The 26,794-nt window shown below is 38.8% G+C and overlaps 1 protein-coding gene across 2 annotated transcripts; it reads left to right on the top strand.

Moving 5' to 3' along the window:
• Positions 1–26,744, top strand: LOC136244215 (citron Rho-interacting kinase-like). Of its 2 annotated transcripts, none has more exons than XM_066035768.1 (36): positions 1–502; positions 555–646; positions 2,037–2,120; positions 2,685–3,020; positions 3,341–3,538; positions 3,640–3,799; positions 3,851–4,055; positions 4,221–4,329; positions 4,520–4,647; positions 4,829–4,937; positions 5,111–5,164; positions 5,400–5,453; positions 5,531–5,584; positions 6,373–6,465; positions 7,718–7,756; positions 7,810–7,857; positions 11,224–11,307; positions 11,582–11,665; positions 11,715–11,831; positions 12,006–12,094; positions 12,441–12,549; positions 12,716–12,823; positions 13,524–13,613; positions 13,747–13,800; positions 13,976–14,047; positions 14,100–14,216; positions 14,274–14,467; positions 15,593–15,728; positions 15,881–15,985; positions 16,141–16,383; positions 23,979–24,075; positions 24,612–24,755; positions 24,838–25,054; positions 25,538–25,629; positions 25,845–26,043; positions 26,165–26,744. In XM_066035768.1, exons 1-36 carry the CDS (start codon positions 322–324, stop codon positions 26,634–26,636), a joined length of 4,767 nt encoding a protein of 1,588 aa, XP_065891840.1. In that variant the 5' UTR covers positions 1–321; the 3' UTR covers positions 26,637–26,744. The 2 variants fall into 2 exon arrangements, with proteins under 2 accessions (XP_065891840.1, XP_065891841.1); XM_066035769.1 differs by having other exon boundaries at positions 362–502; positions 2,024–2,120.
• The last annotated feature ends 50 nt before the right edge of the window (positions 26,745–26,794 follow it).

Here is a 26,794-nt window from a genome sequence, read left to right as displayed (position 1 = left end):
CATTTTCGATTTTGACCGTTGATTTTTATCAAAATTACGTCTTGACCACTGACCTGGTTCCGTTTATTTTCGCTATATTTTCGTGCACTACTTACTCGCGAAGCTTTGACCGTGCTGGGAAAACAGCTTGACTATTGTTCTTCGTGAAAAATCGGTCTTTTTCATTGACCTTAAGCTTTGACCACGGTCGCAGATTTTGACCACGGTCGCAGATCGTAGTACAGTGTATATTGGAGTGACACCCCCTTGCAGTGAGCTTTGCCGAGGTGCCGCCCAGCACACGTGCACTATTATTCTAAATAACGCGCGCCATTTCTCAGGATGGAGAATAGATTGTCTACGCTGAGAGATGTGGCGATTGGGAGCGAGAAAACTCTGGCTCACTCGTCGCCACTCTCGTTAGCTCACTACGAGTGCTTGATGGACGTGCTGGCTACTTTACATCAAGAGTGTAGCGGGTCGTTGTCCAGGGATAAGAACGCTTCGAAATTCGCCCGCAAGTGTGAGTTGAATAAATATCTTACGATTACTATTTATACCGTTGCCATGTTTAGTTGATGACACCATTAAAGAGGTACAAAAACTTCGGGTGAATGCCGGAGATTTTGAGAAGAAATGCACCATCGGCAAAGGACACTTTGGCGAGGTTGGCATTAAGTGTAGAAGTTGTAATGGATAGTATGCTTGTAGTGATCTTGCTATTGACAGAAAGCCATATAGTTTGCATTGCTTTAGTTACTACAGTGACCCCTAAGTCTAGGATAACTCTTGTAATTTATGTACATGTTCTGCCTAAAATTATCGTTCATTGTACAGGGTGTGTATGATTGTAATGTATTGTCTATGTGTATAGTAAACTAATACAGCTAGTATGTGTACACTGTCAGCTGTTAGTTTGTATAATTATACTGTCAGCACATTGATCACTGCATTGTTATGTTATCAAAGTGTAATGTGAATATCTGACAAACAATATATTTACCTGAGCAAAAAATTTTACTCACACAGTGCATACTTGCATATCTAACTGTTGTATGACCACGCAAACTTGCTAATTGTTAGGTACTTTCTTTTGAATGATGGGTAATACACATGCACGATGATTTTGTGGTAGAAAGGATTCTTAACTATAGGCTGCTAATACAGAGAGCAAGTACATACATACCTAGCTGTTGCTAATAATTAACCATAATGTTAATTAACGCTTAGTACAACAATTTCCCTGCTGTATTGTGGTAATTACATACTCTATATGAGTGACATGTGCTGTCAACCACATAACAAGCTACCTACCTTGTGTATGTACATGCGCACACATTGTTGTGGGCAATTATCAGCTCACAACTTGTGGGTCATATGTGTTTTTCTTGAGTGACAGTGGGATAGCAAAAAATCATCTATTTTGACAACAAAATGTCTCAACACTGAGAATACATTATGTTTTCCTGTAATTTTTTATTCCAGTCATTTGTGTTTCAGAGCCTTACCCTCCTCTCCTATAAGAATGGAGTCAAGTCAGTATAGGAGTAGCTGTTCAGCAGCTCTAATTTTCTACCTTACTGCAACAACAACAAAAAGTCTCACCCACACATAAGCCAAGTAGCTCTACCACTGCACTAGTACCTCTTTGCAATTGTATAAAACACTGCGAGTGTGTATGGAAAATACAACATGAGAGTGTGTGTTGATAGACTAGTATGAGGTGGAGCCAAAAGTGCTATATTAAGTGCTTGAGACACCCCCTGAATGCTTTCATACACGCACGTGATGATGTTTTAAGTACTATCTGAGTTGTCTTGTTCTGGAGTACTTACCTGCTTCAATTTTCATCCATAACACTATCATCAAGAGTCCTCTTACTACTATATTATGAACTCTTGCTATCATATAGTCTATTTCTAGTCATAGAACAAACTTGGCTAGTTTTAGTGATTAACAGTATTATAAATGTATAAGCAGATATAGTACTTTATGGAAAATGTAGCACATTCAACAATTATATTTGTGCTGTACTTCAATATAGTATTATGTCACAGGTACAAGTTGTGAAGGAGAGGAGCTCTGGAGCAGTATTTGCCATGAAGGTGATGAGAAAGGCAGACATTTTGAAGAACCCTGATGTAAGCAATTGTGTCCTTTGTGTTACACAGTTGTAAGTGTAGTAGTGTACATTAATTGTTGATAGCAATGAGTAGCGTGTGTGCTTTGGGTTAGTGATATATCGTGATATGATATAGAATCTTTATATATAAGCCTAGGTATAGATTTTAGCTATAATTAAAGAAAATGTACCCAAGATGTCATTGTACACTGTACTTTTTTGATAAAAGAGCTTGCAATTTGTATGCTAGTCATCTACCATGTTGTATTGTACTTCTAGTACATCAGTGCTACAAGTGTCGTCAGTGTAAATACACATTCTGAGCGATGAGTTGTATATCGTGATATATATCATATCGTAATATGTTGTGTGCAATAATTGTGATAGGAAAATATCCTAAATCGCACACCACTACTTTGGGTGCTCACTCTTTCAGCCATGATACATTGTACAACCTCGTGTTGGATATAGTCCTTCCCTAAACCTGAGTAGTGATCAGTGCTCTATTATGCCTTAGCAGGAGTTTCTTTGAGCGTGTGCTTGCGTGTGTGTGTGCATGTTATGTACAATGTTACTCTATTAGGTTGTATCCATTCTGGAAGAACGGGATATCATGGCATGGACCACTAGTCCATGGTTGACCTCGATGAAGTACTCCTTCCAGGACAGCCAACACCTCTACATTGTAATGGACTTCTTCCCGGGGGGTGACCTGTTTAGTATTCTTGAGAAGGAGCAAGAATTGGATGAAGACGCAGTGAAGTTCTACCTGGCAGAGATTGCGTCTGGGCTCCATGACCTCCACCAGCTTGGCTTTGTCCATCGTGATGTCAAGCCAGAGAACGTATTGATAGCTCAGAATGGACATGTGAGGCTGGTGGACTTTGGTGTGGCAGCTAGAGTAAAGAATGGGAAAGTGGTATGTGTTGTTGTGTGTAGTGTGGTGGTGTAGAGATAACATTGTGATGAGAGCAAAGCTGTGTTGTGTTATCAACACAATATATTGTTACAGGGAAACTAGTAGTAGGCATGTTAGTTTACTCTTTATAGTGCTGCAGTTTGGCTTTATTTCAAGGGTTTTATCTAAGGAAAAGAACTGTTCAAGCAAAATATATTGCTACAGACATGTTTGTACGTACTTGTGTGTGTGTATTACTATCAGTGTATAGATTTTCTGTGTGCATGCGTGTGTGTGTTATGAGATTATGTAGCTGATGTCATGCCTGTTTGCTCTGTCAGGTTAGTTCCCAATTGCCAGTTGGTACTCCTAGTTATTTGGCCCCTGAGGTACTGAGGAGTCTGGAGTCAACTGATGGGTATGGGGTGGAGTGTGATTGGTGGTCTCTAGGCATCGTAGCTTATGAACTGATGGTGGGGGTTACCCCTTTTGAAGGTGACAATCAAAAGGAGACATATGATAACATCATGAACTACCAGGTGAGGATGTTTTGTGTTGTGTGCCTCTTTAATGTGCACACACTGTATGCTTGTATGCAAGAGACTGTACCCACCTGTGGAATTGTAATATATTGTGTTAGGAGAGTCTACAGTTTCCGGAGGAGGAGGGATTTGAGTTAAGTGATGAATTTCAGGACCTCATCAGGAAGTTGTGCACTGGCACGGATAGTCGGCTTGGTTTTGAGGGCATCAAGTTACACAGTTTTTTTGCTGGTGTTAACTGGGACCATTTGTTAGATGGTTAGTGTGCTGTGTACTTAGTATATGTTACTGTGGTGTCGTATCCTACAGCCACTCCGCCATACATTCCCGAATTGTCTGGACCAGATGACACAAGTCATTTTGAGGAGATCAAGCCACAGGGGTCGACGCTGTTGCCATTCAAGACATCTCGTACCCAGTATGGCTTCAATTGGCAGTCTTTACATTTTGTGGGTTTTACCCACTCCAAGTTCCCACCCATCACAGCTGAGCAATCTTCACTAGTTATTACAAGGTAAGGAACAAGTGATCACAACTAAATGTGTAATGGCGCCATTGTTGTTCAGTTTTTATGCAATGAGATGAGTATAGTGGATGCATGTTATGTGTACGCAATGTGTTTCTACATTTATTGCGATGTAGGTCCACAATATGTGTGATAATTATTATCATGTTGTAGTCAGGTGAGTGAAGCTGACATTCAAAACTTGCGTCAAAAGTTCAGCCAATCAGAAGAGGAAAGAAGAAGGCTAGACAAGGAATGTGCCATCTACCAGTCTCAACTTGAGGTGAGGGGGTTTTTTTGTCAGAGCTTATGCTAATTTATTGGCTGACCAATGGTTTAGAGTGATCATATATATATATATATATAGGGCTGACTGTTCTGTTCTATTGGAGTATTTGTGCCATATTGGAATTAGTGCTTACAACTTGTATGCAGTATGTACACATCTACAGTATATCATTACTACTCCATAGGACCTTCACAGACAGTTAGAGATGGAAAAATTAGACCGTCGTTCCACTGATGCCAAGACACTTCAGCTGCTAACAGAAGTGAAGCAACAAGGAAGGGTAGCTCAGGAGATGAAGGAGTCAGAGACAAAGTAACTAATACACACCTATCTGTATTGTAGTGTAACCTTGTATACTTGCTGTACAATGTGTGTGATTCTAAAGTTTAACTGTACGTATATTGTCTGGTGATTATATTGAGAAGAAATTGAACTGTTTGACCTGTATTTATTTCATACCATAACTTGTTTTATAACTTGTTGTGTTGCTAAGGAACACAGTGGAGAGTCTGCAGAAAATTGTTGACCAAATGGAACAAGATCAAGCAGTGATGGGCAAGAAGATCCAGCGACTACAAGAATCTGTGAAGAGTCAAAAGAAGGTACCATACATGTCTGTGTAGTGTTGTGTGTATGGTATAGTGTGTGCGTGTGTGCGTGCGTGTGTGGTATAGTGTGTGCATGCGTGCATGTGTGGTATAGTGTGTGCGTGCATGCGTGTGTGTGTGTGTTGACGGTACATTAGACTTGTTTATCCTATATATACACTCCCTAGGAGGCTGAGCAATCTAAGGGGAAGAGTGGTGATTTGGAGAAGAAATTGTTTAAGGTATTGGTATTGTATATGTACTGTGTACGTCCCTAAGCTAGAACAATAATGTATTGTTTTTCATATATTGTGAATGGCTTTTGTCCTATCAACACCATCGCATATGTATGTGTGCTAGTGTAGTGCCTATGCAAGAAACTTCATCTCAAGTTATTGCCCTACGAACAAATAGTTTATAACCTTATGGTGAAAACAACAACTGACATTAGTGTATTTGTTTATTCATCACGATTAGCTGAAGGGGACCCACCAGAAGGAGCTATCGTCACTGCAGTCAAAACTTCTCAAGGTGATAACAACATTAAAGGGTTTATCCACACTATACTACACATGATGGTGGTGTATGCTCAACTGGTCTTATTGTAGGTCACCAAAGATGGGCAGGACACCATCAGTGACTTGAGGAAGAAGCTCACTCAGGTAAGCAATGAATATCATGCTTATAACTAGTGTGTGGTTGTATCTTTAATGCTGTGCTTTCTTTCTCTGGAGTTACTTCATGTGTGATGCTTCCTTAATTTGTACAATGGGACCTTCAGTATCTGAACACCTGTGTACCACTTCATTTCACAAATGTGACTCGATCTGGCAAAACTGGCCTTATCGCCCACAACAGCAGATTTGATTTTTTTTGTCACAAACACAAAAGCTACATGAACATATTATCAGATTTCACTGTCACAACCAGCCTGGGTTAACTGGTCTACTTATGCTGGTTGCTTTTTTCCAAGCCTAGTGGCGAACTGTACGAGCGGTCTTGGGCCTAAATGGGGATCTGACCAACAAGTAAATGGCTGTGTGTGGCTGTACAACTCCATGGTGTTGAATAAAGACTATAGGTCACAAAATTTGATGTGTTCAAATAATTCAGATATCTGCATGCATGTGGACTTAGGATTACTCATGATATCATTTGTAACACCTCATCATTCAGAAAGCTATAAATTAAATGTTGAGAAGTTGGAAGAAACAGGAAAATCATTAAGCCATTCAATATTCCAGCCCTTTATTTGAGACCAGGCATTTGTTTTCCCTGTGCGCTGGCAGCCCCCTGGCTTACAATCCTGGTTCTAATGTGGCTTCTGTACGAGGAAATGCAGTGCATACACAGGTTGATACAATACTCTAATAAAACAATCACTTTTACTACTGTTTGGCCCTACTGTAATTATACTTTGTTTACTATTTGACACGTGTTGTATACACAGGCTGAGGATCAGCTGTCAGAGGCTAATCGTTCTATGAAGCAGTTGAAGGCTGAGAATAATTCCTTATCAGCTAAGCTCAGTGCCTCAGATGATGTAAGCCAAGTCTAGTGTATGTGTAGTGTGAGAGAGGGGGTGTTATGCTACTTATAACTGTTACAATGGGCACTCATTTGCAAGCAGCTTTTCCAAACAACTATTAGTGGTACATATATACATATATTGGTAAGAAGAACATTTGCTTTTAAAGTACTAGAAAGTAACGTTCTCATTTGTTATTGTTCAAAACTGTTGCATTAATTCAGTGATGTGCTATACATATTAATATATTGGAATATCATGATACTCTAGCTGTATTGTGATACCAATATCATATTTTGATTGTGCAATCATGGAAATGTGAAGGTCTGGTGTCGCTTGGTTGTTTACCAGTTTCCTAGACTCTTTAAGCTTGTTTTATAACAGTGCAGTGGAGTAATAGTCTCTACTAAACCATGAAAAATTATCGGCTGCCCACACATTTAATTACATTTGGTATGAAGTTCTGTATTTTTTGACAGTGTAGAGTGTTCAGATAAGTGAATTGCTTGGATAACTGAAGCCCATATATTTATATACTCTAATAGAACATACACTTGTACTCAATATACTCTAAATTTCCAATTTTGGATAAATGAGGGTCAGATAGCTGAGTGTCTACTGTACACGATATCCTATTTATATGGCTCACTACTTTGAAGATGTCAACTGTGAAATGCAGAGCTTTTTCAGCCAACAAAAATGAAAAAAAGTTGATATAGTTAACAGATATTTCTTGATACGATACACTGCACAAAAAAAGTTATGAAGTAGTCGCAAGGGTTCACACATGTTCGTTAAGTGTGAGGTCTTGCGAGCTGCTCGCATAAGTTTAACGAACAGGTCACATAGGCTTAGCGAACAGGTCGCATAAGTTTAACGAATAGTTTGTGTAGGCTTCGCGAACTAATTGAGTCATAAGCTGTTGACATAAGTAATGGTTTGCTCTTGAAGGTGTTGGGTAACCTAGCAATTGACCAACAGACTGCATTAAATGACCACTAATTGGTCCTGTTGGTTTTATACATGTGGCTTCATGAACCCCACTAACACACACAGAGCACTTCGCAAGCGTCGCGATCCTTTCGCATATCATTTCCAAACCTTACAACATCTGTTATCAAACCTTAGAAAATCTGTTTGCGACCTAACAGACTTCACGAACATTCGCGAGCCCTCGCGACTTCGTTACTTTTTTTGTGCACAATACCGTATATGTGCCATTTTAAAGCTAGGAATGGTAAAATAATATGTTGCCTTTCTTATCCAGGGAGAGTCACAAGCCTCTCTGATCAGGGACACATCACAGGTTTGTGTCATCTCTTAAAATGTTTTTGTTCTTAACTGTTGCTTGTACCATAGATTGCCATGGAAGGAATTAAGATTGCTGAGTTAGAGCTGCGCTTGGAAGTGAGTGTGTAGTATTCTGTGTACATCACTTAGTAAATGTGTGCGCGCGTGCGTACGTGTGTGTGTAATGTATGTAGTGAGTGTGCGTGCGTGTGTGTGTGTGTGTGTGTGTAATGCATGTAGTGTGTATGTGTGCATACAGCTTGTATGAGGAGGCAACATACATATAGCCAAGTGGTCAGAGTATTAGCCTCAAGGTTCCAGTTTTGATGCTGAGTGAATTTGTTGTTTCATTGAGCAAGAAGCTTTACAGACATTGCTCCAGTCTATAACGGGGATGGTGGCCTGGTGAAGCAATTCAAACTGTCCATGACTTATTGTAGTGTTGGAGTTGTCATGGAACTTGAGATTTGTTACCTCTATCCGTGGAACATGACACAGTCCTCCTGTGGATCACTAATCCTGCCCCAGGAGAATTTTACTCTAGTGTTCACGGGTATCCTAGTGGGTAATGTACAAGTTATATTATACTTGCACTGGTACCTGCCCTACATGCAGGACCATTCCACATTAAACATTTTAATGCCAGACCAAGCATTAAACACCAGTACTGCTCATGTAGCTATGTAGTGTGCATGGTGACATCACATTTTTAAAGAGCGTGAGGTTTCCTAATGCCATCCTGCTGAAATTAATGATGCATAACACTAAAGTTTATTGTTTGTGGTTTTGACAGGAATGTAGTTCAATTATTCAGCCCTACCAGTGACTTCAATGTGCTGTAAAGAACAAACAAAAGCCTTGGTAAGACAACTAATGCTTTTGTTGTAAGACAACTAATGCGACAATAATTAATATAAATTATTGGGAACTGACCAAGCATAAATATTCATGTCCTATATTTGTTGTGTAGCATGCATGTTGATAGTGCTTTAAAGTACATGATCCTTATGCCATTTTTAAAGTACATATGGTGAAATAATGAGCATGCAAGGCTAATTAGTTAAACTGCATGTGAGCTAAGACAATTGTATACAGTATAGCTACATTTACAGGTGGTGTACATGTGGTACAGTTTCAGTTTCTACATGCATGATGTTTACCTTACCGACTGTCACAAAGAGAAATGAACTTGGGCATAATTTAAAGCCAACACAATTTGCAATTATAGTAACTGCATGGCAAGCAAAGGTTCAGAACTTGTCCTATGTTATGCACTTTCAGTTCTGATTTTACAGTGACACATATACCTCTTGCCATACAAAAACCCAGTTTTAAAATACCTGCAGTGTAATTGATAATATATGATCATTTAGAGTGAAAGGATATAAGTAGGATTATAGTGAAGCAGTTGTGCCAGGTCAGACACAGTTCCTCAGTGTAAACTACGGTATCTGTATGGTTCCAGTATTATCATTTTTCAGATGCACAGTAGTATCTGTCCAATCATTCAAGGTGCCTATTTACTACAGCAGTAATGAGGTGAATCTGAACAAACAGTTTTGCATGTCAGTGCACACCTAGCTATGTGCTTAAAACATAGATGTAGATATTCTGTATACTGGTGAAAGAAGCTTTTACCTACTCTAATACAACACACTGGACCAACACACACAGATGGAGAAATACATGTATGTTGGCAATTCGCCTGCCCTACCCCATAAGTGCTGTAAGAGTCCCTATGATGTGAGGCAGTTAAGTGCCGGTGTTGAAAAACTGAGCATAAGAGTTTGTAGATGAAGACTTGCACGGAACAGATATAACAAAAAGGTGCATCAAAAAGGTCCCAAAAGTGAAAAAAAAAGTAATGATCTAGGTGGGGATTGAACCCAGGTTATAATAACTTCGGGTTAAGGGGGAGGTGTGCAAATCGCCACAGTTGTTTATCTGTGATTTTGACAGGAATGTAGCTCAACTTTTCAGTGATCCTTTCCTACACCAGTGCCTTCATCGCCCTATAAAGAGCAAACAAAAGCACATATTGATTTGCTACAACAACGCTCAAGTTGCCAGATGATGGGTGTTTAATTTCGCTAAAGTCCTGCGTCGATACGTGCTTTGCATGCAAAGATACAATGAGCTAAAAGTCGTGTTTTAAAAGGGTGTGCACAAAAAGGTACTGAGTAGAAAGAAAAAAAATTCCCAACACATGGATTGGACCCACGACCTCCTACACACTAGTCAGGCGCTCTACCACTTGAACAGTATGTGCTGTGGTTTTGAAGGAATGTTGCTCAAGTTTTTTTCTACACTTTGGCCTTCTACGTGCTGTAGAGAACGAACAGAAGCACACGTGAACTCGTGATAACAATCTTGGGAGTAGCCAGATGATGAGTGCTTCATTATCAGCACAGAGCTTCATTATCAGCACAGATTGTGTCGATTTGCACTAAGTTTGGTGAGTAAGCAGTGTGACGGACAGATGGATGGACAGACGGCTTTTCAGCTTTATATATATAGATAGGAGACATTTTGCATACCCTATGTAATATTTCTCCTATAATATATGGGAAACATTTTGTGTAGGGTGCGCAAAATTTCTCCTATAATATATGGGAGACATTTTGCATACTCCAATAATATATGGGAAACATTTTGTGTAGGATGCGCAAAATTTCTCCTATAATATATGGGAGACATTTTGCGTACCCTATGCAAAATTTCTCCTATAGTATAGAGGGATGCTGCTTGGCGTAGGGGTACGCTATTTCAGTACAAGCACTCCTCTATATATAGGAAATATTTTGTGTAGGGGTATGCAAAATTACTCCTGTATATATGGGAGTGCGGATCTAATTAGTATAATTTTATCTTTACCCCCCTTTTGGCATACTGCAATACATACAATGTATTCTTCATGGACTTATCAGTGTCCTCCTTTGTGTCCCATTCATCTTTGCTGACAGCGAAAGGTGTCGATTTGGTGATAGCATGTGATGGCTTCCCTTTGTAACGGAAATCGTCCGTATTTTTCGTAGTGGCTACTTTGATTGCAGAGGTGCTTTTCAAACAGTTCTTGATTAATATTGCTGTGTAACGGGTTGAACATAGCTGACAACAAAGCATAAGTAATGGATACTTCATTTTTCAGACAATAATTGATTGCTGGGGCGCAGTGCCATTTCTTTCATTTGATGCGGTATGCGTGGGTTCAGCCAGTCATAATAATTTTATTTTACAAAAAAGGTTAACAAACAAGTACCCAAAAATGATTGAAATAAGGAAGAGCACAACAGGGATATTATATAACACTTCTTATTGTTTAATATCGTGCACTACTCCAGCTTGTTTCAGTACTTTTTATCAATGTGCTATGGTCCCTACTCTGGTTGAAAATTCCAAATTTTTTTGTGTACTTGTATATATATTTATACTGTATTACAGTAGTGTATACAGTAGTGTACACCTGGTACTTTTCCTTCACAGAGTCAGAAGGATGATCTTGATGTAGTCACTGAGGAGCTGAAGACAGCAAAGCAGAAGCTACAAGACACTACTAAACAGCTGCAGGTGAAAATTTGTGTGTATAGCCACACACCTTGTACCATGTGACTTGTGATTCTTATGTTGAAACTAAATTTTGCTGTCACATTTGTGTAGTGTAGTATATCCTCAATACACTGTGTAGCCACAACCTCACTGTACAGTGTGTATACCAGTTAATCCATTGTGCACAGATATTGACATGTTTAGTTTACATAGAGTACATGTGTGTGTGCATGCGTGCGTGGGTGGGTGGGTGGGTGTGTGAGTTGTAAGCTGACAGTGTGTTGTACATGTATAGGAGATGGATGAACAGGCTCACCTGTTGGCGGATCAAAAACAGAAGTTAGATACAGAACAGTGGAACAACCAGCAAAAGATTAAGGTAGCGTGTGTGCATTAGGACACACTGGTAGCTAACACGTTACTGACAGGAATTGACCAAGATGTTGGAAGAAACTGCCAAGAAGGCAGAGACTGCTGCGACAAAATATGACAATGAAGTGGAGAAGATCTCTCAATACAAGCAAACAATGGATGATTCTGCAAAGGCAAGTAAAAGTACTGTGTGTATATATACACCATGTCTGTACACATGCATCCCCACACAACCTGTAGATCCACATGTGTATTGCGTACATGATGTAGAGAGTGTTCTATTGTGGTGATTACATAGAATCTCTCTATATTCATATTGTAATTTCCTTCACTTGTTTGTGATGTAGGAGATTTCACAGCTGAAGCAGAGCCGTGACTTGTTGCAGAAGAAAGTTAAAGAGTTTGAGAATAACATGTCACAGAATTCAAGTCAACAGTAAGTGATAATTCATGTATAGTGACTACTGACATGGTAGAACATCTATCTTATAAAATGTGTTTATTTTACCATTTACTATACCATGAAACTTGCCTATGTGTTTTGTCCATGCTAATGAGGTGTACTGACTTCAGGGACTAAAGACTAGCAAGTGTCCTGATTTATTAACTATTGGTAGGGCTCATCTCTAATTTTCTAATTGGTAGGACTCCTTTTCTGTTTATCTGTATTGCAGTAATTGAGATGATTTCAACAACGTAGACCTTGTACTGCTCCACATACAGCCTGTAGCATACTAAGCATATGTAGTTATTCATAGAGTTTGTATGCTTTTGTATGTTAGGGAGTTAGTAAGAGCAGTGCAGAAGAGGAACAAATCACTGGAGGAAGAGTACAAGGAGTTGTCCACTCGTATTTCAGAGTTGAATGCTCAGCTACAGAACAAAGAGAAGGTAATTATTTGTATGTGTGTGTGTGCATGCACACTGAAATTGAATTGCCATTTTATTGTATATGTATCCAGATGTGTATGCTTATAGACTTGTGAACATGTAACGTGTTACCTCTCCATAGTGTACTATAATCTCAGTTACATATAATGTGGCTGTTGTATCACAGGAAATGGTCCAGGTTAGAGAGGATGCATGGAAAGAGAAGGCGGCCATGATTGAGGAGAAGGATAAACAAGATGGAAGATTGAAGGAGATGGAGCAGAGACTAGAGCAAGTGTGTAATGTGGTGTACATCATATGGAACTATACATTGACATTGATTGACTTTTATTCTCCTAATACAGTGGACCCTCAATTATCCGAACCCCAATGTGTCTCAGGCAATGGTAAAAGTGTTCAGATAAGTGAATTGTTCTGATAACTGAAGCCGATACATTTATATACAGAGTTCTGTTGAAACTCATATGCAAGTACTCAAAGCACTCTAATAGAACAGTCATTTCCAATTTTGGATAAATGAGGGTCAGATAATATAACTGAGGGTCTACTGTACACTGTACATATACGTCGAAAAATGTAAAAATTCATTTTATTTATATTTTGACTGGATTCCTGTAAGGAATTAAATGCATACATCAACAGGTTTAGCCTTTATGCAGGATGGTAATTCCAATACATAGTGTATTGCGTACTTCCATGGAAATCATTGTCACTGATAACATCCAATGGAACCTATATTTAATGGACACTTTGGGACCAACTGATTTGGGTGAAATTTTGCTATAAAAAGAGGTTGTCCTTTTACAGGGGTAAAATTGTATTGGTAAAGGTCTATATGGACCTCAATGACTGTCCTTTTAAGGAGGTAAAATGTACAACATCCTTTACAGGGAGGGTCCTTTAAGAGAGGTTCTGCATACCTGTGTACATTAAAGTGTATTTCAAATGGTCATGTGTTTATACATATTTGTTAGATGTCTACAGAGTTCAGTCAGTCTAGAAGTACAGCTCTTGACTTAAGGAAGAAAAATAGGGAACTGGAGAAGCAGTTGGGATTAGCCAAGGTACATGAATTGTGTTGTAAGCTACTGCATTGCTCTTTATATGGGGTAAATACTGTACTCTATTACCACTGCAGTAGAGTATTGACAACCACCAGATGTACACACATGTGACATTTACATATTCTTTTTGTAGGATGAGGTAAAGTTGAAGACAAAGCGATTGAGTAGCCTCAACCAGAACTTGGAGGTATGTACAGCAAGTCTTAACTACTTATGCAGATAACTTTTTATTGCAATCTTTATACCCCCTACTGTAAGAGGACTCCTCTTTGTAGAAACAAAACATCCCCATTTTAGAAGCTAGGGCTCCACTTATACACCTGCAATGTAGTATTAGTAATACTCCAGTTCACTACCTGTAGGCATTATCACAAGCTAAGTCAGAACTGTTGTCGGTGATGGAGAAGAGACAGCAACTGGAGGCTGAGAACAAGGTTGTTATAACATGTTGTTTCACACCTCCTCCTCATGTGTCACTGCTGGTAGACACTGAAGAGTGAACTACTACAGTACAGTAGTAAGGCAGAGGAGGAGAGGATGGACAAATCCAAGTTGAAGGATTTAACTAAAGAATTGAAGAGTCAACTAGAGGCTGAGAAATTGGTATGTATGTAATATAGGTTAATTATTTATCAGTTATGTCACATCTCATTCCTACAGGCTAACACACTGCTACAGAACAAGCTGGATAGCACAGAAGCAGATTTGGAGGCAGCCAGATCAACAGAGAAGCTCCATGAACAAGAGGAGTCATCATGGAGTAAAGCTAGGAAGACTCTGGAGAGTGACCTTGACACTGCAGAGTCTCAACTGGACAAGACCAAGGTTAAGTTGGACACTGAGAAGAAGGCAAGGTGTGTATTGAGGTTGTGTGTAGATCTAGTGGTGTGTGTATCATACAGTACGGTGTTACTTTATATTAGGGATCATGGAGGTTTGGGCTTTTCAGGCCAAAAATCACTCTAAAAAACCAGCTTCACAATGCCATCCTGACACCTTGTAGGTATAACAAGCCCAAAAGTGTCTTCGGTACAACCCTAATGCTTGATCACTACAATTTTCTACTGACCGACTAATTGCCTGTCTACCTGACGTCTTCAGACAAGCGTAACTCGATAATGGTTAAGGCTACATGCTTGATTTTTTTCACTGTCCGACTTTGCTTCAGCCTGACAGGTGCCTTTTGCCAAACCAATGCACGCATTATGGACTTACCTTTGTCCTCCTTTGTGTTCCATTTCTTTTCACTGACAGCCCAAGGTATCAATTCACGGTAGCTTGGTGGCTTCCCTACATTTGTAAACGGGAATAACCCGTATTTTCTGTGGTGACTGGATTAATTGCAGAGGTGCTTCTCCTATACTGTTCTTCATTTGTAACACTGTGAAACGGCTGAAAACGAAGCATAATGGCCACTTCATTTTCTAGTCAATAATTGATAGTTGGGGTGCGCGTTCACTCAGAAACATTGCCTCTGGCACCATCCTTTCTTTTGATGCAGTATGCATGGGTTCACCAGTCATTATAATGTAAACAAACAAGTATAAGGAAAAATTAAGAATTTAAGTTTGATTAGGGATCATGGGGAAAAAAGTAGGGAAATACCTGTAAAGGAGGTCGCCTACACCTGCAGATATACTAATCCTTGATTCAGTCGTTGGTATAAACTGAATCAGGGATTAAATGCCTACTAGTATATCTACAGGTGTAAGCAACTTCCCTTGTTTCCCTACTTTTTCATAATTAAACTTAAAATTATGCTTATGTTGAACCATGTATTGTGTATAATTTACCGGTATTTACACTTGTTTTCTTTTAGTAATAAGCAGTAGATTGGTTACACCCTCGATTTTTCTGTGTTTTTACCTTTAACTAATTGTAAAAATTCATAGTCACAAGCTGCAATTGCCTCCTATATTAGTAATTATGGAGCTGTAATGTGAGTGTTTGTCACATTGTACATGTCATTATATTCCAAGACAACAAGCTGAGGCCAAACTGAAGCAGGTAGTGTCACAGTATGAGGCTGCTGAGAGTGTCCGTAATCAGGAGATTGCTGAGTGGAAGGAGAAGTTTGAACAGACAAAGGTGAAGGCTAAAGAATACAGTGAACTGGTGAGTACATGTACCATAAGGCATATCAGTACATGCATGGGACTAAGATAATGCGTGCATCAGTAATGTACTACATGTGTGAAGTGATTTGTGTGCAGGCACACATACAGACTATTGTTACCTGCTATATGTACTCATTTATTGTTGTGTAGTTGTTGGAAGTTAAACAAAGAAATGCTGTGCTGGAGGTAGAGGCTAAGGAGGTAGCTCATCAATTGGAAGTGGAAAAGCAGTTGTCCTCCAAACTACATGACCAGGTAACTATTGGAGTAATTCAGCTCTTTCTGCATAACGTGTGTGTGTGTGTGTGTGTGTGTGTGTGTGTGTGTGTGTGTGTGTGTGTGTGTGTGTGTGTGTGTGTGTGTGTGTGTGTGTGTGTTTTACCATGTATTCCGTGTAATATTCCATATAGTTCTACAGTGAACATCGAGATCACAACATCTTAAAGGCCACTCACATGAAGCTGGTAGAAAAGGCCGAACAAGATGGACTAGCACAAGATGAGCTAGCCAAGCTACGTGAACAACAGCTACAACAGTTGAGGCAACAAGCCACAGAACAGACCAAGATGCAAGTCACCATTGCACAGCAGAGCAAACTGATTGACTACTTACAGGATAAGTCTCCCACTAAACCGAAATCTAAACTACGCAAGGTACTCACCTGTTTACTCTAATAGAATGTACAGTGACTATTGCACTGTAAGTGTGGTTCATAGCCTCCTGTTTGATTTGTATTGTATCAGTCGAACCGCAGCCATAATATAAAACACGTTATTACACAAGTTTGGTTGCAAGCACCCCTAAAAGTTCTTTCTCCATGCGTCTTTCTTTCCTTGTAGCTTGCACACAGTAAGTTATATGGCCCATACAGCTATCACCAAGGGGGATTTTAAAATACCTAACACGTGGTGGTGCCAATTATCTAGGAAGTGTTACGACAGCGATCATGACCTCTGTGAGCTACGTACATCATATCTTCTTTGCTAGTACACTTTTGTTTACAAGCATTTTTAGTTTCCACACGTACTTTTAATCAATACTGCTGTGTTAAAACTTAAATTTCCATGCAGTAATTAATCATGTCTCATTAGGTGAGCAATGTAAATTAATTTTATATTAAAAAGTATGTAAAAGTACCTTTAACCCTTAAACGCGCATAAGCCTATATATAGGCAGATTACGCGTGCCCCTGGAAAATGCATAAGCCTATATATAGGCTTTTACGCATGGCTGTAAACAAAGCGCTGTACGTTTCGAAGCATTCATCGTATGGCTTTGTAATTTGTGCCATTCTACTCATGATGTAATAAGCATTAAAATGATACCTAGGGGTTTACCCTATGACCAAAGTATAGGAACTAAAACTCCCCGTGAAAATAATTCTTAACAAAGAACTACAAAAATGTGTTACATACCTTTAGAAAATGATCCATAACTCCTTGCCAGTTAGTCCGAATCACTGCAAACAAGTACTAGTCGAATCACCATTCAATGGCGAATCAGGCCATATACAGCTCACGTGATTAAACCCACAATCACTATGACAGGCAAGACGAAGAATGTGCTGTTGCGATAAAGTGAGACATTATTCTTCTTCGCTTTAGAACAAGTAAGCCTTTGTTGTTACAGTGGTTATTTTAGCCTTCTCCGAGTAGGCCAATGAGTAAGCTTTTATTGATATCTCATTTTAGGCTAATAGAATTAGGAAAGGCTATCTTACCTCACCATATAAGTTTGCTTTGTCTAAACACGTATTCCTTAAAAGTTACGTGCGCATTTACGGTTCCGTACAAAATGGCACTAAAAGGGGTTCATTTCCTACACTACTATAGGGGAGATTTAGCGCCACAAGCACTAAATCTTCCCTACAGTAATGTAGGAGATGAATTATGCTCAACACTAAATCTTCCCTACATTAGTGTAGGAACTATATTGTGCTCCAGGCACTAAATCTTCCCTACATTAGTGTAGGAACTATATTGTGCTCCAGGCACTAAATCTTCCCTACATTAGTGTAGGAACTATATTGTGCTCAGGCACTAAATTCTATTGAAGTGATCATAGTGAATTGTTGCTGTTTTAGTTGCAATACTTCAACTGCTTGTACTTTATTTTCCATACAACCTCATAACAGCCTTCTACCTTTGATGCTAAGGCAGTAGTACCCTTTGATTCCTGGTATAACATATTGTAAACACGTGACTATGGGTTATAGTAGTTTACTTAGTTTTAAAAATGAGAGTTTAGTACTTCTTGTAAGTATGCATATTTATCACTATAGCAACTTCTTTGCATATAGGTCTGCTTCTTTCTTGGATACATAATTTAATGTTGCATGGAATCCCATGGTTGATTCTTACTATGCGTATATACATACAAATATAAATGGAGTTGCACTTATGGACCTTTTCCATGATGTCACAAGACACATAAAGGCCAACATAGTTGGGACAGCAGGATTACGGTTACATAGAAACCATTTAAATTAACTAATACAAATTAGCATTTCATGAAATACTAATTACATAATAATACTAATTACATAATAATTGTAATTACTGCAAAATATGAAATGGTTACTAAGGAACGCTCAACTTGCAATATAGTTAAACCCACAAATGCATGAAGAGAAGTATAGCTTGGTTAACGTGTTTTCGAAGAAAACTATTCAGCCCTGGTTTTCATACACATACTAGCTGGACACGCCCTCGATTCCAACTCAAAGTGCTACGCTATTCCTAGTAACTCAGGAAGCTGGTAGTGTAGTTTTGTCATTTTTAAACACCCATAGAACCCACAACAAAACGTTCACAAAGTTTTAGAAAGCTGCCATGCCTAAACTGCCTTAGAGCAAGAGCAAAACTTACCTGACTATATAGGCGCTTAATACCGTACACTGGGAAACTTTGACGAAGGGAAACTTTGACGAATCAAAGTGAATTCGTCAAAATTTATTTCGTCAACATAAAATAAGTGCCCAGGTTCTTATTGGTGATTTCAAACAATTTGTCAAAGTTTATTTCGTCAACTTTGCCTAAGAGCAGATTCATCAAAGTTTACCCTCATCAAAGTTTGCCGGTGTACAGTATAGTTCTTATGCTGCCTCCATTTCTAACACATAGACTGCTTTTGACACAAAACCATTAGCTCACATGGGTGCAGACAGACACACATGTACACGCATGTACGTTTCTTTCTGGAAACAATTATAGTAAACCAGGCGTGCGCCCTTGACAGCATGCAGTGCCAGGTGCACGCCTGCAAATTGCACGGGGAACAGTAGGGAAGAACAATCACACCTTGGGCCAAGATGGCAAGCTCTAACCAACAGATATGGTAATTATAACAAAAATCATAATCAGTCGAAAGGCACCTAGACATTTTTATTGCAATATGTATCTGCTGGTATAGGCTGTAGCTATAATTGTTTAAATAATTTCTTCCATACATGCATGCATAAAGTTATAGACTTTAGCAAAAAAAAATCAAGCAAGTTATGAATATAAAGCGGTTGTATCCCAGTAACATATTTTAATTACCACCCAAGTCTGAGACTATGGGTGATAACCTACGATAATACCCTCAAATAAATTCAATTGAGTTATTGTACTAAAACCTTTAGGCAAAATAATCAATATAATCAATATTTTTGATTTAGTCTAGATGCGCCAGTTAGAAAAGAGAGATTTTAATTTCCAATGGTGATGGTATTTGAGACTTCTTGCTTTGTGATGGAAACGGGGAAAAACATTTAGTCTCAAAACATTGCATCAGGTGTTTTCGCATTTCTTTTTGATCATAACAAAGAGTGGCGGGGTAGTCTCCAAACATTAGTGATACGCAAAATGCAATTGCAAAGCAGCCACAGTCTTTGTTTCCCTTTTGAAGTTGAACTTGTGGAATTTTCACAATCCGGTTCCCATATAATGAATGCAGTTGTTCGGCAAGAGTTGAGTTGATGCTTTTAGGTTGAAGAGAATCGTACAAATAAAGTACGTTATCTCTGATGTGCAATAATGCTCAATGCTCACAAAAGTGGTGAAAAAAGAAAGACTTCTCTTCTGCTTCTTTTATCAATTCTGGTCATGCATTGTTTAATATTCGTAAGCAGCATGAAGCTGCACGCTAGCAACTGACCAAGGTAGGAGACTGAGTAGCAATGCACTACCTGCTTTTATATGCAACGCTGGGAATACTTGTAAGACTAGCTTTAAAACCAGTACAACTGGATAGTGGACTGGTATTACCAATTGTAAAATACCAACACCTTTCAAGGAGTAAACAGGACACAGAGAAATATTTTTAGCTAATACCAACACCTTTCTCTGCCAGACATGTCAACTAGCATTCAAGGAGTAAACAGGACACAGAGAAATATTTTTAGCTCTAAACAAGGTGGAGTGTTAATAATGAAGTATTATTTTATGCCTACAACAATGTAGGGAATAATTAGTACTTCTTTGAACAATATTTTGCCTACTACATTGTAGGGAACATTTAGTGCACCTTAGCACTAAATCTTTCCTACATATAAGGGCAAGAAATAATATTTGAGTATAGTGCTTCATCCCACATGTATTATAGGGAAGATTTAGTGCTTAGTGGCACTAAATCTTGCCCATATATATAGGAACAAAAGTGCATTTAGTGCCATTTTATCTGGACCCCGCATTTACGGCTTAATTCCTTAAAAGTTTCATGCACATTTAAGGGTTAATACATGCATTATGTATTATGCATCGTTGTAATTTCAATAACAGCAACCAAACAATTTTCCAATACTGCTGGGAGCAAGAAAAAGGCGCTATCTCTGGAGATTCCAGTGTAAAAGAGTCATCCAGGTATTGCATTCTCTGTGGAGACAACACACATAGCCAAAAGTTGCAGTATGACACTTGGGAGAATCAGAACGTATCACTTTATGCTCTGTTTCCACAAACAGTAGCTTTAATTGTAAATAACATTTGTTAGAAGCAGAGATATTCTCAGTCCCTCAATCACATACCAGCCTGGAAGAATAACGACAGGAAACAACAAACATTTCTATAGATGCATGCATTAATCCAAAATGCAAAACCTCTCCTCTCAGGGGGATAAGGTTATAAAGCCTACGTCTGTTCCCAGAGGAAGTTGGACACAATATAAGCGCTTCTGAAATTTATTACTGTTAATTGCATACTTCTAATATGTGACGAAGAGTAAGGGATAGAAGAAATGTTTAGCAGTATCCACACCACGTTCTTAAGATAAACAGCAAATTCTTATTGCAAGGTAGGTGTGCGAGTTTCTAATTCTCTTTTCGATTCTCTGTGAGGCCCAGCTAGCGGCGGCATCCGCTCTTCTTTTTCAATACCCTGAGAGGCTTTGTTTGCATGCACATTGTTTTCTTCGACGATTATTGTGCTTAAATACACATATGTAAGGCGTTCCTATAGCATTACATATGGATTCCACCCAGCAAATGCTTACACATGTGATCGCCGTAGATTTTAAGAGCGATTTACGTGCCTGGAGTAGTGGGGTTGACCAGCTGAATAGACTAAACTTGAAGTGCACTCTCGAATGCTATTTGTGAAAACTTTCGTGAACGCTTGGTTAAACTTTCAATACAAAATGTATGCACTCACGTGTGCGTGTCCAACCTTCTCTGGTCTGTTCCTATAGAGACACTAACTAAAATTTTAGGTGTCCAACCAATCATCCCAACCATTTGTACTTTGTCGCAAGTGTTACAATGTTACATACAGCGCAGTAGTTGGGTCTCGCATACCTTGGTGTTCATGTGGAACCACTCCGAAACCTGGTATAGTGTTCTGTCGACGTAATCCCAATGCAGTGGTAGTATCACAGTACCTACATGCAACAGGCCACAATGTAGATTTCAAAACCACAGACTGCCTTTGTCTTACCTGCTATTAAGTGCACTGCTCCATAATCGAGAAAATGAATTTGGAAGGCACTGATGATATGCTAAATCAAGACATAGCAAAATGGGTAAGCAAGTTGAGTGATATGAACACAGATATATATAAAGTCACAAAAGCAGTTCTTGAATCTGTTATGTTGCTAATGAGTTACTGTTATGTAAAGCAGTGTTATTACCATGGGTTTGCAAGGTGTTTTTGCATGCATATAACAGTAAACATTAAATCAGATTCTAAGGTGAAAGAGGGGGAAGTAACATTCACTTCAAAGTGGTTGTTACATTAGTTTATTACACAGGGAGCAATATTCAGTTCTGCTGCAGATGAGCATGGATATCCCCTTAAAGCAAATAAGAGTCATTGGACAGCCAAGCTCCAAAATCAACATAAATTTACAGAGCCATCTACATTTGTAAGCCAGCTTCCATTTATACCACAGGCTGTTATTGTAGATGCAATATGTATAATAAATACCACACCATTACGAAGAACAACAACAATGACAGACTATACTAAGATACTATTTATGGCAATTTGCATTAGAGCACTATAAGGTAGGGACAACTGAAGTTCATTTTATATTTGACAAACTAGTGACACAACAGTTTAATCCTAAGCTCTATGAACACAGAAGACAATACCAAAACAAGAAACATACTACACTACTCTTTTACACCCCAGTCTACCATCCCACAAGGATGGCGGCCATACCTTGAATGTAGGACATGTAAAAGAAGTATCATTGAAGTTATAAGGATCACCTTTTACAAACAGGGCAGTTGTTACTCTCAGGAAATCAGAAGCTGCTGTTAGTAGGATGTTTTTCTGAAAGCTTTGCATGATGATAACACCAACTGACATAACACACTAGAAAATACACTTCTACTGCAGTGGAGGCAGACAACCATATTTGGTGCCATGCTACCCAACTAAGATCTACTTCCCTGACACTGACGTGTACACCATTGGATTAAGCATGCTCGATCACAGTATGTCAAAGAATATATAGTCCAACTCAACATTCACCATTCTGTAGAAAAGGATTTGTTTTTCTTTGTCATCTAAAAGCAGCCTTTTTGAATGAACCAGACTTGATCCGTATTCCTAGGGAAAATGTATGCCCAGTGTTTATTAGCACAGGATGTGATTTGTTTCTTATTTTAAATCATTTGGTAAGGCAACTATTATAAATCACTTCTTTCTTTTATATGTGAAACGAATATATTAGGAAGTTTAGAACAAACACACTTAACCAACAGAGACCATGGGTTTTTATCTTTTGTAAGACTGATAGGCACACGTTACTTTAAAAGACACCTTGCAGCATTAACAAAAACCAATCTAACTGTATAACTCAATAGAATTTCTTTACCACCCAAGGAAAGACACCAACTCTGGCTCAAAAAAAATTCATAAACTAGTCTCAAACAGAATAACTACAGAAGAAGAACGAGTACCATCACTACACTTGCTAAGATCATGCTGGGTACATCAAATGTGGCAGTGTTCACACCACAGTGATGTGTATTCACCACTTGCACCACAGAATAGCGTGGCTGGGCAATCTGTGAAGATGGTACATACATAATAGACTGGGAGGTAATGGAGAGAGTCAAGAGCAATTGAATTTCTGACCAAAGGTTATAGCTGCAAGAAAGGTTGCATATCAAACAATCATGGATGCAAAAAGAAATCAAGATACTGTGGGCCTGGGTATGAATGTCAAGGATGTGTCAACCTACCAGTAGATCATGATTATGCTAGTGATAGTGATAGTACTGACATGGATGGGCATACTGATGATAGCAGTGAAGAAAATGGAAATTGTAACTGAAGAATTTTTTCTGAGACTGGACATTGTTTGATTTTTAATGAACTTTGTATTATCTTCATACAGCCAAACTGTATTTTATCCAAGAACACCTTATACCATATACAAAGGAATGGCGTGTGTACTACCTATCATTTATTGATAACAAAGGCTTAATCCAATACCATCATCTGTGATATTCTGGAAACCACATCGCAATTTGGAAACAACAATGACACCTGAGAGAGAGAAAGGCCAGGAGTTTACTTAATAAGTACTACATCACTTAGCATACTTACTGTAAGTGTCACCAGAGCTTGTTGCATGTAACACACCAAGTGCTCTGTCTTCATCTTCATTAACACCTTTTTTTGACATACACGCCCGTACGGTTTGTAACTAAAGTTACCGAAATAATTACGGTTGTGGTTCGACTAGTATTACCATAAGTTTTTGTACATTGATGTGGTCATGATATCAACGTGATTGTTCATGTTGATTATCCTTGTTGTAGGGACTGAGAAAGATCATCAAAAGATCAAGGGATCCAGCTAAGGAGATGGAAGACTGGAACAAGTTTAAAGGGTTCTTGACAAAGAAGTCTACAAATGGTATGAATTATGTAATACCACTTTGACACCTCAGATCAAAGGAAACCACAAGGTTATATTTCACATATTGCCTGACCCTTTATTTTAGACGTCCTTACCTGGGTTACTTGGCTATAAATGGTACCACTAAACCCAGCGAAACCCACAATCAATTCTTTTTTGTGAATACCTCAGCACAATTGAAACCCACAATCAATATCTAGATACCTTTGTATAAAACTATGTGGTGAATGTAGGTTTGTCTTCACCTATTAGGTGAGTATACCCAAGTGGTATATATTACTTATATATGGGTGACAATTGATAGAATGTGTAATAAACTAACACTGTATTGCATATTTGAAATAAAATGTTTAAAGAATGTGCAGAGAAGTCAGACTGACCTAGTCAGCCATTTTTAATGGTTAGAGATGTAAATACACTACAACATTTGTGTCTCTCGCAAACATCACAATTTTGTTTAAGTAGCTAAGGTGTGATATGATCTACATGTATATATGTATACACTGCAGTTAATGTGGTGATTTTGTTTCCAGTTAGTTCTCCCACTGGTTCAGCTAGTATGCACATTGGCAAGTCACCATCAATATCAAGTGTGTCCAGCAACTTGCCCAGTACTCGTAGTATGGACCGTATGACAGCATCACCTTCCACTGACAGCTTCAGGTCAACCAGATCAGGTGAACATTGGTGTGTACGTGTGTGTGTAGGTGGTGTAGTGTTTTTGTGGCCTCATTTTATTCCTAAAATATTGTCTCACAGCCTCCACTACTAAAGAGTCAACCACTACACCGTTGAGGGAGGTTACACTAAAACAATGTCAGGTCAACTTGTCCAGACACAGCTCAGCTGTCACTGTAGAGAGCTCAGCTACTAGTAACGGCCACGAGTGGTCCAAACTGTCAACTGTGACTAGTCCTAAGAGGAAGAAGCCACCCACATCAATGACAATGGGTATTGAACACAACATCCCTCACAAGTTAGTTCTTGATTGATCATTTACTGTCAGCTTTATAGAATTGTTAAATTCAGTGTCATCAAGATGTTTTTTAAAACTACAGTGTCCCCTTGGGACCAGGGGTGGTCCATAAGTCTGAAAAGTCCATATCTCTGAACTGTGTATATAAATAATCTTTAAAAAGCATAAAGAATATTGGTAAAAATATCAGTATTATTCAACTACCCTAATAGAACAGTCACTACTCTAATAGAGCAGTCATTTCCACACTTTTTGGTTAACCAAGAATCCGGATAAGTGGGGTCCAGATAATTGAGGTTCCAGCAGTTAGTACAGCTGTAGTTTCCAAAAGTGCAACACAATTTTCACACACAAGATTCCTAGAGTACCTTGTGATATCTTGGTGCCTTGTAATACACCCAATATTAACTATTAACAGTGAAGCATTATGATGTTCATGTGTCTCAGTAGCTGCATACATACAGTTTCATGATTATTGTACAGGTTCTCAGGTGCTAGTATATCAATACAGTCGGCTAACTGTGCTTCATGCAAGACAACCATCAAGAGAGGACACAAGAATGTGAAGTGTAAATGTATGTTCCCTGTAGTAATTGTGGTCTTTTTCTGTAATCAGGATTAGCATTGTAACTTGTAATACTCAATCCACACGCACACACAAACACTTTTCCGATACTTCAGATGGTACTGTAGTTGTAGTACATATATTTGATGCCAGTTTAGTAAGTGTTAGGAGCATGATATAGTCACATGTTGTGTTATTCTTACTTGTGTGTGTACACCATTACAGATTGTAAGGTAGCATGTCATCCCAAATGTGCTGCCAACCTTCCCAACACTTGTGGGTTACCAGCTGAACTGGCTGATCACGTGTTTACCCAGCCACCATCCAGTAAGAAGGCAAAGATGGAGGAGGAAGAAGAAGAGGAGGAGGAGCCCAGAAAAGTGTCCAGGAAGGAGGGATGGCTACAAGTGTTCCACCCAGGAGTGTAAGTGTAGTGTGTGTGTACTATTAGAGTGTTTGTGAGTAAGCTAGAACATGTTGTTATTATTTGTGTATGCTAACTTTAGTATACTACATTATTCCTTACCCCGTATTACTGTTCACAGGGCTACACACAGTGGTAACCAGGAGTGGGTGGTAGTCAGTGAGGACAGTTTGTGTTGTTATACTAGAATGGACATTGGTGATGACTCCACCAGACAGACAGTGAAGGCCATTTTACTACTGAAGGATGCCAGTATTGCTACAGTGCTCCACACCAGTGTTAAGAAAGCACTGGGACTAACAGTGCCATCAAACAAGCATAGTTTGTTGTTTGCATTACAACAATACAGTGACGGAGGGGAGAACATGACATACTTTGTGCCAGAGTCAGCAGAAGCAAAGAAAGAATGGATAAGTGTGCTAGAGAGTGTATTAGAAGATAAAACAGTGAAGAAACAAGCTAATAGTAAGAACCTAAAGGAGGTTGCTGTAGTTCCCATTGGCCTAGCCACCCCATTGATGAGAACAAGATCTGCTACGTCTAAACAGTCCCATAGTAGTACAACATCCAGTTTGCTTGATGACACTTCGTAACTAAACCAATAATTATATAATAGCTTCGCAATATTTTATTGTCAACTGTACTGTACAAAAAAACATATATTTGATGTTATAATGGATAATATGACATGTATAATAATATATTATAACTTTGTGGTTTGTAATGATACTCACTTGTGGGTGAATACGAA

The sequence above is a fragment of the Dysidea avara genome, chromosome 14, assembly GCF_963678975.1.
Source record: "Dysidea avara chromosome 14, odDysAvar1.4, whole genome shotgun sequence".
In the NCBI taxonomy this organism is placed as follows: Eukaryota; Metazoa; Porifera; class Demospongiae; order Dictyoceratida; family Dysideidae; genus Dysidea; species Dysidea avara.
The sequence above is the reverse complement of the archived record's forward strand: the minus strand, read 5'-3'. Positions and strand labels throughout refer to the sequence as shown.